We start from the raw sequence: 15,620 nt of genomic DNA on the forward strand, positions 1-15,620 counted from the left end.
ACTAACTGCTAACCAACTATTGACTAAGAAACTATTAGTACAAAAGCATATTAACTAACTAACAATACGTACAAATACAGATTAACTAACTAACAATACAAGTCATAATTCTCCCCCTCAAACTGAAGGGTGCAAAAATGTTCAGCACACCAAGCTTGCCTAGAAGATATAGGTGTTGAGCTTGACATAACCCTTTAGTGAGCAAGTCAGCTAATTGGTCGCAAGTGTTCACATAGACTGTCTTAACAACACTATCTTTGATCTTGTCTCGAATGAAATCACAATCAATTTCTATACATAGAAGATGGGATTAGTTGCTATTTGTATAGCAGACTTGTTGCCACTGAACACTGTAATAGTAGCCTTAATGGCCACTCCGAGCTCCTTGAACAAACCAAGCAACCAAGTCACTTCCGCTACAGCTGAAGCCATGCTTCAATACTTAGCTTCAGCAGAACTTCTGGACACTGTTTGTTGTTTTTTGGACTTCCAAGATATCAAAGATTCTCAAAATTTGATTGCATAACCTGTGACTGATCTGCGGGTATTTGAGCATGCTGCCCAGTCTGAATCACACCAACAACTTAACTCAGTTGCAGCCCCAGCTTTCAGCCACACACCTTGACTTGGAGCATTTTTTAAGTATCTGACCACTCGAAGTGCAACTTCCCAGTGTGATCTCTTAGGATGTTGCATGAATTGGTTCAAGGTTTGAATAACATAACTTATGTCTGGCCTTGTAATTGTAACATACATAAGCTTGCCAATCAGCTTTCGGTACAAAGTAGGGTCCTGCATTGCTACATCTCCCATAATGTCAGTGGCCTTGTCAAACTCCACTGTGGTTAACCTCAGATTGGTTTCCATAGGAGTGATTACAGGTTTGGCTCCACTGAGGCCGATATCAGAGATTAGCTCAAGTACATATTTTCTTCGATTTAATATGATGCTAGATTTTGATCTAAGGACCTCAATGCCCAAGAAGTATTTGAGTTCCCCTAAATCCTTTAGCTTGAATTTCTGATGGAGCGCATGCTTGGCTTCAATGATCAAGTTTGCATTACTACCTGTAATGAGCAGATCATCTACATACACCAAAATCACCACTATACCACCCTTTTTCTTCAAGGTAAATAAGGAATAGTTATGACTACTCTGAGCAAATCCTGCTTCAAGCTAAGCCTATGTCAATTTGATGTTCCATTGCTTATAGGCTTGCTTAAGCTTATATAGGGATTTGAGTAACTTGCAAACCTTCAGCTCCCCTGTCTTCTAAAACCTTCAGGTAGTTCCATGTATACTTCTTCATAGAGATCACCTTGCAAGAAAGCATTATATACATCCATTTGATACAGATACCAACCTCTGGATACTGCTAGTATATCACAAACCTTACTTTGACCATCTTGGCTACAGGGGAGAAAGTATCATGATAGTCAAGACCATTTTGCTGACTGTACCCCTTGGCAACCAACTTAGCTTTGAACTTTTCAACCTCTCCATTGGCATGATATTTGATCTTGTATACCCACTTAGAACCCACAGTATTTTTTCCTACAGGTAAATCAACAACTTCCTAAGTGTGATTGTCCTCTAGAGCTTGGATTTCTTGTTGCATAACTTGAATCTATCTAGTGTCTTTGTGTGTTTGCCTGAAAGTCTGTGGTTCCACCTGGATGGAAAATTTAGACAAGTAACTGCAGTAAGGTGGAGTAATATTATTAAAGGAGAGATAATTTGCCAAATGATATCTTTTGGAAGCTTTTCTTAGTGCTATGTAGTCTTTCAACCAAATAGGCTCTTTGGACTCCTTAGTAGACCTTCCGACAATTGCTGGTGGTGTTAGTGTTGTTCCTGCTACTTGTGGTGTCATCTCTCGTGTTGTCTCCTCTGGTGATGCTGTGACTTGTTCAAGTTTAGCACCTTCAGTGACTCTGATTCTTCAGGTTCAAGGTCATCAACTATATCAGGTGTGTGAGTGTTGTGGTAGGTATTTGCACTTCTTGCACTTCCTGACTTTGTACATTATCAGGCATATCAACGAACCAGGATTGATCTGTGTCTAAACTTGCAGCAAAAGGAAATTCTGATTCTTTGAAAACCACATCCCTACTTACAAAAAATTGTTTGCTATCCAATTTTAGTAGTAGATAACCCTTCTATCTCTCAGAATAACCCATAAGAACTGCAAGTCTAGCTATTGCAGCAAATTTATCACCTTTGGGTACAGTCGTTGCATAACATAAGCACCCTATTACCCTCAAGTGTTTCAAAGATGGATATTTAAAGTATAACACTTCATAGGGACTCTTTCCTTTGATAGCTACAGATGGTAGCCTATTGATCAAATACACAGTAGTTGTAACACAAATGCCCTAGTACTTAATGGGCATTTTGGATTGAAATTTTGAAGCTCTTGCTACCTCTAATATATATCTATGTTTCCTCTCCATAACACCATTTTGTTGTGGAGTATGTGTTCAACTACTCTGATGTATTACACCTAGATCTTGCAAGAGTGATTTACACAGAGAATTAAAAAAATCCGTTCCACTATCATATCTTATTATCTTCACCATAGTCCTAAAGTGATTATTTATCATCAAGAGAAATTTCTAAATAGCAACAATGACTTCTGATTTAAGCTGTAGTAGATGAATCCATGTATAACGACTGAAATTATCTACAATAGTCAAGAAGTAGTATTTCTCATCAAAGGTGGCAACCTTATAAGGGGCCCAAAGGTCCATATGAACAAGAGAAAAAGGTAAATCAGTTCTGGAATTGCTAGTAGGAAACACTAGTCTAGCTTGCTTAGCTAGTGGACAAACAGGACATTTATTCAACACTTCATTATTTACAACACTCTCTAAGTTCATACTCTTCATAGCAGTTGGTGAGGGGTGTCCAAGCCTCATATGCCATAGTCTGCCATCCTCTCCATTCATTGCAATAACTAGCCTATGAGTCTTGACCTTATTTTTTTCAATTGCTTCGATCAAGATGTACAGTCCAACATTCTCCTTACCAAACCCATTCATCTTGCCACTTTAAAGGTCCTAAAACAAAACAAATCACGGAAGAAATTGACTGAACATGAGAGCTGCCTGGTTAACTTGGACACTAACAAGAAGTTGAATTTGAAGTCAGGTATGAACAACACATCACTAATGGGCTCAGTTCCAAATAAACAGGATTCACCAACACACGAGACTATAACCTTATCTCATGTAGGCCGATGTATACTATCCTTAGAAACCTTCCTAGCATGAGCTCCATCTTTCAATAGATTTTTAGTTGCTGCTATGTGATGGGTAGCACCTGAGTCGACAATCTATTCATTTGCAAAACTACTAGTCATTAAGCAAGTAGCAATACCTATCATATTAGCTTGGGAATCAGTGTTGTCTTTGCTTACCAGTCCTAGGATTTGTTCATATTGATCCTTAATAAAGTATGGTCCTTTTCCAGCCAGGGTAGTCCGTAAATCAGCATTTGTTGAAGAGTTTTGGGACTAAACATCAGCAGTTCCAACATTTCCATATAAATTATTCATAACACTAATAGATTATTGATTTCCAAACTGTCCTCCAAATTTCCATTACCTCTACGAGGCTGTCCACCAAAGTTTCTATTGTTAAGCTTCTCCTTTCCTTTAAAATCTTCAGGATATCCTATGATTTTATATCAGTTTTCCTTTGTGCGACTGTTACAATCAAGTAAATGAAGCAATTTGAGAAGAGAACGAATCAGAACCCTAGTTCTGAGAGAGATCGAAAGGGGAATTTTTATTGAGAGAAATAAACTGAGTTCTCTGAAAACTTTACAAAACAACTTACCACTATATATATATATATATATACAAGGTAAAAAATGCTATGTGTGTAAAAGAATGGCTATTGCTAAAACAATGTTACAAGTATAAATATGACTAACTAATAGAGTCTTCCGGGTTGTTGTCATTATGGGCCAGTGGGCATGTGTCTTTGATTTGGGCTGAAATGGAAGATGTATAATAATCTTGTGGTCCAACACCCCCCCCCCGCAAGCTAGAATGGGGAACCAGGCCAAGTTTGGAGAGGAAAGAGTAATGAGAAACACCAGGCAGCGCTTTAGTGAAAACATCAGCCAGCTGGGAAGTGGTAGAAACAACATGTGGAGTAATGAGGCCAGACTGAAGCTTTTCATGCACAAAATGACAGTCGATCTCTATATGTTTAGTGCGCTCATGAAACACAGGATTGTGAGCAATATGGATAGCAGAGCGATTTGTCACAGAACACCAGAACAGGAGTGAGGGAAGAAATGTCAAACTCACCCAGCAGCCTGACCAGCCAAACAATTTCAGCAACTAGATGTCTTAGAGCTCTGTACTCAGCTTCAACTGAAGAGAGGGAAATAGTAGCCTGCTTCTTGGACTTCTAGGAAATAGGACACCTCCTAATAACAACACAAAACCACTAACAGACTTCCTGGAGGAAGAACAACTGGCCCAGTCAGAGTCACAATAGCCAGTCAATTCAAAAGAAGAGGAGTCGTTGAACAACAAACCCAACTCAGATGTACCCACTAAATATCTCAACACATGTAGGCCAGCTTCAAAATGGGGTACTCTGGGTTTGGACATGAACTGACTAAGGTGGTGAACACTGTAATAAATGTCAGGCCGATTATGTTGAAGATAATTCAACTTGCCAATTAATTTTCTATATAAGGAAGGGTCTGGAAGCAAGTCTCCAGAATAAGCAGCCAATTTAGAATGTATGTCCAAAGGGTAAACAACATAACTAACATGGAGGCAATGAAATTCAGAAAGTAAATCCAAAAGAAACTTCTGTTGAGTGACCACCAGACCATTAGGATGCTTAATAAGCTGCAAACCTAAGAAATAGTGGGCTTCCCCCAGGTCTTTGATCCGGAATTGATCATCCAAAAATTGTTTCAAGGCAGAAATTTCAGCATGATCATCACCAGTCAACAAAATGTCATCAACATAAACAGCTACAATAGTGAGGGAGCCATCAACCAGTTTAGTAAACAAAGAATAATCATTTTTACTAGGAATGTACCCCTTTGACTGAAGAGCAGATGAGAGCTTTGCATACCACTGCCTTGAAGCTTGTTAAAGGCCATACAAAGATTTGTTAAGTTTCCACACTAGAGGAACGGAAGAATCAGATGAAACAACCTGGAGGCCCAGAGGTATCTTCATGGTGTCCAATGTTTCTTAATAGCAAGACTGAGCAAACACCTAATAGTGGTAAGTTCGACAACAGGAGAAAATGTTTCAGTAAAATCAATCCCCTCTTGTTGAGTATCCCCCCTTATGACAAGTCTAGCTTTGTATCTTTCTATACTACCATCCGCCTTTTGTTTAACCTTATAAACCCATTTAGAAGAAATAGCCTTTTTACCAGAAGGTAAAGGAACTATAGTCCAAGTATTATTGGCCTCTAAAGCCTGAAATTTAGCCAACATAGCAGCCTGCCAAGCAGATTTAGACACAGCTTGATGGTAAAATTGAGGTTCAAATAAGCAAGCATCAGAAGTAGAATTAGAGTCCTTAGAAGCAGACCCATTTGTGCAAACATAATCTTTTAGGTGTGATGGAGGGTTATGAGGTCTGGAGGACCTCCTTAAAGAAACAGGAGGATCACCAGAAGGGGAAGTAGAAGAAGTAGGGATAGTAGGATAAACAGGAGAAGAAGTAGAAACAGTATGAGAAACAGAATAATCAGCATAAGTAGAGGTGGAAGGAGGAAAGAAAGTAGGAGGAGAGGAAATAATATAAGGAAAGACAGACTCCTGAAAAATAACATCTCTAGAAAAAAATACATTATGCTTGGTCAAGTTGAGCACCTTGTATGCCTTCTTAGTCATACTATAGCCAAGAAAAACACAAGTAATAGTCCTTGATTGAAATTTGTCCCTATAAGGCTTAGGAACAACAGCAAAGCATAGACAACCAAAAACTTTAAGGTGAGAATAAGAAGGAAGCTGACCATACAATAATTCATAAGGTGTTTTAAGGTAAGTATCAGTGAGAAGACACTCCCCCCAGTACTTGAGAGGCAACTTAGATTAAAACAAGAGAGATCTAGCAGTCTTTAACAAATGTTTATGCTTCCTTTCCACAACTCCATTTTGTTTGTGGAGTGTGTGGACAAGAAGTATGATGTATAATACCCTGGGAGGAAAAAAATGAAACAGCTTCAGCACTAGACTCCAACTCAAATGCATTGTCAGACCTAAGTGTCTTAATAGAAGAGTTGAATTGATCTTGAACAAAAATTATGAAGGATTTCAAAAGGGTGAAGGCATTTGACTTAGTAGAAAGTAAATGAGTCCAAGTGGCCCTTGAAAAATCATCTACAATTGTAAGAAAATATCTGAAATCATTGTAGGTTTGAGTATGATAAGGGCCCCATAAATCTATATGAACAAGTTGAAAAGGGCTGGTGGTTTTAATAGAACTATCAGGGAAAGAAAGCCTTTGCTTCTTGGCCATAGGGCAAATATTACAAACAAAAGACTGTTTCTTGGACAACTTATCTTTAATATGAGAAATTAATTTCATTTTATTAAAAGGCATATGACCAAGTCTGAGATGGCAAAACATATCAAAATCAAAAGCAGGAGGAGCAGGTTGCATACCAGTAGAAATAATTTTATTAGCTTCAATGGTATTTACAGTGTTTGTGGAAATAGAATCATATGGACAAGTAACTGAAGTAACAGAAACAGTAGAAACAACATCACCAACTGAAGTAGCAGAAATGCAAGGTAGGAAAGAATCAGCCTGGAAGAGGTATAGCCCATTGGAGATTTTACCAAGAACCAGAAGCCTCTTCAGAGAAGGGCCCTGTAAAACACAATCATAGGATGAAAAAAGAGCTCTATAAGTCAATTGTAAAAGAAGTTGATGTAAAGAAATCAGGTTATATTGAAAAGAAGGCACAAATAAGACATAATGTAGAATTATATGACTAGACAGAGGTAAGGATCCTGAACAAGTCACCTTAACCCTATAACCATTTGGTAGGATCACTAAGTAAGGAATTACTAGGGGTTTCAGGTTGATTAAGAGAGATTTGTTAGGTGTCATATGATTTGTTGCACTAGAATCTATTATCCAAGGATCACCTTCTAATCTAGACACATTGCAAGTAAAAACACAACAGTTTCTAACATCAAGACAGTGCACCAAACCTGCAAAATTGGCAGATCTAGAAATGGTAGTGTCTTGTGGTGAGATCTTGGTTTGATGAAACAAGTTCAGCAGATGTTCATATTGCTCCTTTGTAAAGCCATGATTATTGTTGGTAGACTGCTCAGAAAGACCATCAGGTATAGGAGCATCAAGAGTAACTGCACTCTGAGAATCTGATACATGAGCATAAGCTGCAGTCTTCTTGAATTTATTTCATTGAACTGTTAGGAGGACACCATTAGGGTAGCCATGCAGTTTGTAGCATTTTTCTATGGTGTGGCTAGGTTTTCTACAATACTTGTAGACCAAATTAGGCCTTTTGGATTCAAAAACAACCTTCTACTGGTAGGGCCTTTGCATTGCAGCATTAGCAGGTCCAAGATATGATTTCTGAACATTTGTTGAGAAAGAGGCAGTCTTAGAAGAAAAGGAAGGTGCTGAAGATTGAGCCTCATAGTGATTTTCATCATTGAGTAGCATAGAATATGCAGTATCAATGTCTAGAAGAGGTTTCATTGCTAGAATATTCCTCCTGATGATAGTGTAAGTGTTATTCAACCCCATTAAAAACTGGTGCAATTTCTGATCCTCCTCCAATTTCTGAAATGCTTCTTTACACCCACACACACAATTAGGATAGGTGATGGAGTAGGCTAGTTCGTCCCATAATTTCTTGATTCTAGAGAAATAGGCAGCAATGTTTGAGTTTCCTTGAGAGATGGAAGACAGAGATTTGCGAATTTGATAAACTTTGGATCCATTAGGTTGACCATAACGCTTTTCTATATCTTTCCATAGTTTGGCAGCTGACTCGGTATACATTACACTCTCTCGAATTTCAGCTTCTAAACTATTCAAAATCCAAGCAATCACCATATCATTGCATTGGCACCAAGCCTCAAATAGTGGTGAATTAGAATTAGGTTTGCTAATTGTTCTATTTATTATTCCTAGCTTATTTTTACATGATACGCCAATCAACATTCCTCGACGCCAACTGCCATAACCCATTCCATTAACCTATCAGCAACAATAACAGTTCCAGGATTATTAGTTGGATAAAGGTATAGTGGATGAGAAGGTTCAACAATACTTGCATTAGAATCAGTCGCAACAGAAGTGGAGGAGTTGATGTTCACCATGTTGAAAATAGGATTTATAGAAAATTAGGGCATACAGCAGATGAAAATGCAAAATTAAAGGAGAATGTCGGTCTTCTTCAGCAACTCGAAGAAGCAAAAGTCTCGTGTAGGAAACAAAAGAAAACTTCACCGGAAAACACCGCAGAAAACCGCTTCCGGCCACCACAACGAATTGAACAGAAAAATCAGAACCAGCCTTCGAGGGTAACATCGGACGGTAGTTGACAGTTCGATCTATCCATTTCCGTGCTCTGATACCATGTTGCAATCAAGTAAACGAAGCAATTTGAGAAGAGAACGAATCAGAACCCTAGTTCTGAGAGAGATCAAAAGGGGAATTTTTATTGAGAGAAATAAACTGAGTTCTCTGAAAACTTTACAAAACAGCCTACCACTATATATATATACAAGGTAAAGAATGTTATGTGTGTAAAAGAATAACTATTGCTAAAACAATGTTACAAGTATAAATATGACTAACTAATAGAGTCTTCCGGGTTGTTGTCATTATGGGCCAGTGGGCCTGTGTCTTTGATTTGGGCTGAAGTGGAAGATGTATAATAATCTTGTGGTCCAACAGTGACCTCTAAGCCCACAGTGCTTACACTGCATAAAGGGTTTCTTTCCGCTGTAACCATGACCCCTGCCAACTTGCATTGCCATCGAATCGATTTTTTCATTCAAAGAGCTCAAACTTGAAGATGAGTACTGAAACTCATCTTCAATTACCATAGAATATGCCTGATTAAGAGATGGCTCATTGGATTTTAGCAAAATTTATCTCCTAGCTTGATCATACGAGTCATTAAGACCACTTAGAAATTGTAGCAACCTTTTTTGTTGTAAATGTTCAACATACTCTTTCGAATTAGAAGCAGGCACCATGGCATCATACTCATTCCACAAAACTTTCAACTTGGTGAAGTAAGTAGAGACATAGTATGTACCTTGATATAGATTAGCAATAGCTCTGTGAATCTGAAAAATCCTCATGCGATTGACCTTGTCAAATCGTTCTCTCAGATCTTCCCAGACCAAATGAGCATTTGAAGCATATGCAATTCCACTAAGGAGTTCTATTGACACTATGTTCATGAGCCACGAGAGAACAATTGCATTACACGTTTCCAACTGTTCATGCAATTCTGTCTTACATGACTCCTTTGAGCAGGCGCCAGTCACAAACCCTAGCTTTCTCTTCCCCAATAATGCGATCTTCATCGTCCTGCTCCAAAGACCATAGTTCTCTGATCCTGTTAACTTCATAGGGATTAGAACAATGCCAGGAGTGTCGGATGGACCAAGGTATAATGGATGTGTATAGGAGATTGTTGTTTCTGCTATTGTAAGATCTAATTTCAAGAAAACACTCAATAAATGAATTATTGATAGACTCGAGGATGCTGTAGATTACACTGATGAACTTGCGCAAATTATCAGTAGCTCCTGCTCTAATACCATGCCAAAAACAGTGCTAATCTGCACTTGAAATCATAAGCTCGGCAAGTCCTCTAATGGAGGAAGCTTCTAGAGAGAAGAAGAAGAGAGCATTTTCAGATAGAATGAATGTTTCATTTCATGAGCTGCAGTGTAGATGATTATATACAAAGGTCCACTAACTAACTCACTAATTAATTAAACCAATAGGGCACCGCCACATCACCCTAACTAACTAACTGCTAACCAACTATTAACTAACAAACTATCAGTACAAGAGCAAATTAACTAACTAACAATACGTACAAATACAGATTAACTAACTAACAATACGTACAAATACAGATTAACTAACTAACAATACGTACAAATACAGATTAACTAACTAACAATACGTACAAATACAGATTAACTAACTAACAATACGTACAAATACAGATTAACTAACTAATAACACAAGTCATAATATAGCTCGATTTTGTGTGGGAAATAAGTCATCTGTCATGTAAGCGCTTATGTATAGTGGACACAACTTGCTTATAGGCAGAGGCGGAGCCATAATTTGAAGTTATTGGGTTCGAAATTCTAGTTCTTTGAAGTTACTGGATTCTAAATTAAGAATTTGTATATATTCAATGAATTTCTTAAGGCAAATATAGGATTTGGACCAAAGTTACTGGGTTCGGTGTGGCTCCGCCCCCGCTTATAAGTAAGGTATTCAATAAGTCATAGGCTTAAAATAAGTTTCTAAATGAAAAATGGGACAAATTTAAGGGGAACATCAATTAACAGTAATTATACTCCATATGTTCCATTTTATATGATTTATTTTCTTTCCTTTATTAATCCGTTCTAAATTTTAACATCTCATTATGCCTTTAAGGACATGTTCTTATTATAATTTTTTGGAGAAAGATGCTCTTATAAGATATGTTGAAAAGCACTAGATGCTAAAGATACTTTTAGTTTGTATATCCTGAGCATGTTTCAACAATATTTCTTAAGTTTTGTACACATTCAAACACTGACTTTTTAAAAAAAAAAAAAAAAACAGAGTAATATAGTAGTACTAGCAGCAATATTGACAAAAGTTCAAAAATTCACAACTTACAAAAAGAGCTTTCTACCATTGTAAGCTCTTATCTGTTACTATCAAACATGATACAAGGCTCAATACCTCCATAGTCAAACAAACATCTGTACACACTGGTACAAATTCTTGATTGTAGAACCCAATGCCTTCAACTTTCCCATGAGTTTTTCCATCTTTTGCTTCAAATTTCAAAGTTGTCCACTTGCCATGCTTTCTTCACTCTTACTCGAAATGCATAATAAGCCAACCGTCAACAGGTGCATGACTTGAATAAAGAAACTGAGATCACAAACAGAGAAATATGTTGGTTGACATGTCAGCTAGAAATCAAGTATAAACTCTCATATACATACAAACTGAGATGGAGAAATATGTTGGTTGATAAAAGTTAGCTCGTATCGATATGGAAAAACCAGCTTTTATTAATATTTAGTTTAGCAGTCCAAATAATTCCCTTTCTGATCATGTAGCCTTACAACTAATGTAAACAGTCATTATTTTGATCGCCCTAATAAGAGTTCCATGAAACAAGCATATGTGGGAATGACTGCATAATATATTAACTTAAACTCGAAAAAATGTGACTTTGAATGCGTTAGACATGGCATGTCTTAAAATTCAAAGGTGTAGTTTACTGAAATAAAGAGAATGAATATCCTAGGAGCAGAGATAGGCATGTTTAGCATATAAGATTGTACAAGATATTGCTGCATCATGTTTTTGTTGGAATTAACCACAAAGTCTTATTTGCTTTGAGATGAAAAAATTGACAAGTTTATGTCTAGTTTACTTACCATGTTGATAATATCTTCACTGTGAGATCTATGGCATCTTCCATTCCTTTGGTACCGTTGATGGATAAATAGTCTGCAATAATCCGCCAAATATTTGTCCTGCATTCACCATAAGCTTGGTTTTAGTCGACATATAATAGATGTATACATCAAGTGTTGAGATATAGGAGCACACTAGTCTCAACAGAAAGGTATAGTTCGGTTCTTAGAATACGCGATTAAGTATTCAAGTAAAACAGAATGCAGCTTGTTTTAACTAGTACAGTCAAACCTCACGATAATAGCCTCGTTTGTTCTGATATTTTTTGGCTGCTATAGTGAAGTGTTGTTATAGAGTACATATATTATATCATAACATAAAGTCGGTTCGAAAGAAATTTGGCTATTATAGTGAATGATTGTTATATAATGATGATGTTATAAAGTGGTTTGACGAGGTCTGACTGTATGACTAATTAAGTACCTGATAATAGCATTTTCGGTTTAGTCTTGGGAAACTTCTTCATGTCGAAAAATTTCCTGAACCGAACTTTGTAAAACTCTTCCCCTTGAATCTCTTGAAGCCTGGTTTGGAAAGTTTCTGGCATGTCTATAATTATTATCTCCTGAATTTTAGTTAGACATACCAATTCATCTGGAACCTTCTCTAGTTTCTTGCAACAGTCGATTTCAAGATGAATTAGATTGGGCATTGCTCCTATCTCCACCCTCCAGCTTTCTAAATTTGGAAGCTCCTGGATTTGAAGAGTTTTGAGGAGAGGAAAACCTTGTGAAGAACAACACATTTCCTTGCCAATGAACGCGCTTCCACGTAATGAAAGGGTGAATAGTTTAGGCAGCTTCTGTAGAATAAGCATAGGGTCTTCTTCAAGTCCACTCCTTCTCAAGGTTAACTTAGTGAGGCTTTGTGAAAAGAAATGGTGTTCTGGTAGCTTACTGATATGTCCGATTAAGTCTAATTTGCGGAGATGGTGACAACCGATCAGTAGCTTCAGAATGTTTAACTCTTTTTCTGAATGAAATCTGTAGTAAACGCGGAATGATGTTTCCATGAGACTCAGAGTTTTTAGGGTGAGGTAATGTGTGATGATTTCTTCCATCTCATCAAACTCTAGTGAGAAAACAGCGGCTAGTTTCTGAAGTTTCGTTAACTTGAAGAGATCTCTAAAAGGAGAAACTTGGGTATCAAAGTTCTTCAGCATATCCAATTGGCTTAAAGGACTTAGCTGCAACTTATATGTGTTCTGATGCGAAGGCGGAAGATATAAATTCCTCAAGTTCTTCAGCTTCTGTATAGTATTCGGCATTGTCAAGTATGAGAAGAAATTCACCCTCAAATCAAGTGTTTGTAGGTACTTGAGATTACCTATAGAAGATGGGAGCCTTTGAAAATGTGACTGTCTTAAGCTCAGGTATCTCAAGTGTACAAAGTTACCAATTGCTTTGAGTAAGTTGTCCTCAAAAGTGAACTTCTCAAGATGCAAAACGCGCAACATTGTGAAGTTATTGCACAGACCTTGAAATATAGGCAGGGGATATGCTGTTCCTTCGCCTCCTGTCTGTCGTCTGGGGAAGAACATAGCTGATCTAACATGCTGAAATGACTTATCATTAGTAGAGAAATAGTTTTGAACATCATTGTCTACAGTGATAGAGAGTCTGCGTATGGCGCGTGTTGATATTGCTTTAGCTGAAGAAGAGCAACACATTGATTTATGACAATGCTGATATGAAATTGTCTTCAGAAAGTTTTCCTCCTTTGCTTTTAACAAACAGGTATCTCGCATCAGATCATGAAGTCGACAAGATTTGATCCTTCCATTTGTTTCTTCTAGTTGCACCTGAACCATGTACCTTTGAGCTAACTCCTGCAGAAAATATTCTCCTAACTCCATCATTTCTGTCTCCTCTCCTTGGTTATTTTCAAATGATATAATACCTTCAGCGGCCCATAGCTGATACAATCTTCGCGCAGAAATCTTTTGATCCTCCGGGAAGTTTCCCAAGTACAAAAAACACGGCTTAAGTTGATATGGTAAATCATAATAACTTAAAGCTAGGACACCATGAATTCCTCCATCTTGTTCAAAACTTTCACCACTCATGTGTGAGTTAAGGTTTTGTCGCGTCCTTCTCCACTCGTCTACTTTAGGCCTTCGAGCTAAAAGTCCAGCAAGCACAATGATTGCTAAAGGCAAGCCTCCACATTCACTGACCATTTCCTTTCCAAGTCTCTCTAGTTCCAAATCAATCTTCAAATCTGCATACAACAAAAGATGGAATTTTCAATTTTCGCGTTGCTTATCAGTATGCTATTATATGAAGGGGAGCATTGGAGCAACGGTCAAGTTGTGTCCGTGTGACCTATAGATCACAAGTTCGAGCCGTGGAATGATGCTTGCATCAGGGTAGGCTGCGTACATCACACCCCCTTGGGTTGCAGCCCTTTCCCGGACCCTGAGTGAACACGAGATGCTTCTGCACCAGGCTGCCCTTATCAGTATGCTATTATATCTATATATTTTGGAAATGGAAAAGTATAATTTGATAATAAGTTTGTTGACTTTTCACACCTATTTGAGCAAATTATTTGAATCAAGTTCATTGAATTGGAGATTACCTGGAGTGTCTACTCTAGGGAATGCTTTCCTATGAAGTAACTTCCAACTCTCCTCAGCATCCAAACATCTAGGCTCAAAGAAGAAACAAGTTGGATCTACGTGTGTACACACGTCCTTCTTGCGCGTCGTCAACAAGATTTTGCTACACCCTTTCCCCTTAGGGAAAGCATGTCTTGCACTATTCCAGAAATTTGTTGACCAAATATCATCCAATACTATCAAGCATTTTTTACTCTGCTGAAGTCTGTAAAGTTCCTTAACGAGCTCTTCGTCCATCATCATGTTAATCTGTGTTCTGTTCTCTGGTTCAAGTTTTGTGAGAATTCTCTGCAGAACATCTCTTGCTTGCCATTGTTTCGATATACTAGCCCAAGCAAAAGCTTGAAAATGACCTTGTACATAAATGTGTCGGTATGCTTTTCGGGCAAGAATTGTCTTGCCTATACCTCCCATCCCACATATGGCAAAAACTCCATGAAATTCATCATTTTCTTCATTAATAAGTTCAACAACCAATTTATTCACCTCTTCTTCCAATCCAACGAAATCTTCATCGATAAGATGAGAGTAAGATCTTGTTAGCCATTGACTTTTCTCATATGCTGCAGAATTTGAGGACTCTCCTTGACCTAAAGTTCTTATTCCAATATCAACATAGGTTTTCATGCACCTTCTTATGTTATCAATTCTTGACATAACATCCTTAGTTTCCATGCCTATGTTGTGTAAAGCTATATTCTCTTTCCATATCGACCGATCTTTTCTCAAAACAATTTTATGTGTATATTTCTCAAGAATATTCTCCACATCATAAGCAACTTCCCTGATATCTGCTATCCAATTCCGAACTGTCTCGTATTCAGGTTTTTTAGCGTCTGCATCATGTAAGAAGCATTGTATTCGGTTTAATTCAGCTCGAATATTTTGAACTTGGTTAGGAACATTTAACAGGAATTCGGCCTCGTTCTTCAGTGACTCATATAGAATTTCTAGGAGAAAAAAGAGAGGACTATCATACATTTTTGTTTTGTTTTGACAAATTAAGACTATTCGAGGGATTTAGCTATTAAGGTTGCTATAAAAAAGAGAAACATTGGAATCTATTCATTGGAATTTCCTGGAAATTTCATAGCTATAGACAAGTAATTTAAGACTATAGATAGTGACATATTAACAACTTTAAACTACTTGACTTAAATAGATAAGTTAAGATCAAGATTTTCTTGTTGAAGAGTCGGGACTCAGGACTGTATATGTTGTATGTATTAGCAGAAATTGACGAGAAATTGACAAAAAAGGTCTTTTACGTTTGAGAGTAGGTTT

The 15,620-nt window shown here is 37.5% G+C and overlaps 3 protein-coding genes across 3 annotated transcripts; all 3 read right to left on the reverse strand.

Annotated features, from left to right (window-relative positions):
* Positions 1-507: 507 nt before the first annotated feature.
* On the reverse strand, positions 508-1,333 carry LOC138879023 (uncharacterized mitochondrial protein AtMg00810-like). Its single transcript, XM_070158596.1, has 2 exons — positions 1,255-1,333; positions 508-1,067 (listed from the first exon to the last, which is right to left on the reverse strand). Exons 1-2 carry the CDS (start codon positions 1,331-1,333, stop codon positions 508-510), a joined length of 639 nt encoding a protein of 212 aa, XP_070014697.1.
* A 7,796-nt stretch (positions 1,334-9,129) lies between these two features.
* Positions 9,130-10,919, reverse strand: LOC138879024 (uncharacterized). Its single transcript, XM_070158597.1, has 2 exons — positions 10,901-10,919; positions 9,130-9,704 (listed from the first exon to the last, which is right to left on the reverse strand). The coding sequence occupies exons 1-2, from the start codon at positions 10,917-10,919 to the stop codon at positions 9,130-9,132; spliced, it is 594 nt and encodes a 197-aa protein (XP_070014698.1).
* Positions 10,741-15,396, reverse strand: LOC104210939 (probable disease resistance RPP8-like protein 2). The gene is made up of 4 exons (XM_009759912.2): positions 14,297-15,396; positions 12,140-13,936; positions 11,677-11,775; positions 10,741-11,161 (listed from the first exon to the last, which is right to left on the reverse strand). The coding sequence occupies exons 1-3, from the start codon at positions 15,315-15,317 to the stop codon at positions 11,705-11,707; spliced, it is 2,889 nt and encodes a 962-aa protein (XP_009758214.1). The 5' UTR covers positions 15,318-15,396; the 3' UTR covers positions 10,741-11,161; positions 11,677-11,704.
* Positions 15,397-15,620: the final 224 nt, after the last annotated feature.

This window comes from Nicotiana sylvestris, chromosome 10 (genome assembly GCF_000393655.2).
Source record: "Nicotiana sylvestris chromosome 10, ASM39365v2, whole genome shotgun sequence".
Taxonomy (NCBI): Eukaryota; Viridiplantae; Streptophyta; class Magnoliopsida; order Solanales; family Solanaceae; genus Nicotiana; species Nicotiana sylvestris.

Bases quoted from the DNA above. Each gene is read 5' to 3' on its own strand.
- LOC138879023 (XM_070158596.1), bottom strand. From the start codon at position 1,333: ATGCTTTCTTGCAAGGTGATCTCTATGAAGAAGTATACATGGAACTAC. The intron at 1,068-1,254 runs GTTTGCAAGTTA...TGCTCATTACAG, and splicing joins AGAAGACAGGGGAGCTGAAG to GTAGTAATGCAAACTTGATC.
- LOC104210939 (XM_009759912.2), bottom strand. From the start codon at position 15,317: ATGTATGATAGTCCTCTCTTTTTTCTCCTAGAAATTCTATATGAGTCA. The intron at 13,937-14,296 runs GTAATCTCCAAT...TGTTGTATGCAG, and splicing joins CCCTAGAGTAGACACTCCAG to ATTTGAAGATTGATTTGGAA. The intron at 11,776-12,139 runs GTACTTAATTAG...TGGTGAATGCAG, and splicing joins ACCGAAAATGCTATTATCAG to GACAAATATTTGGCGGATTA.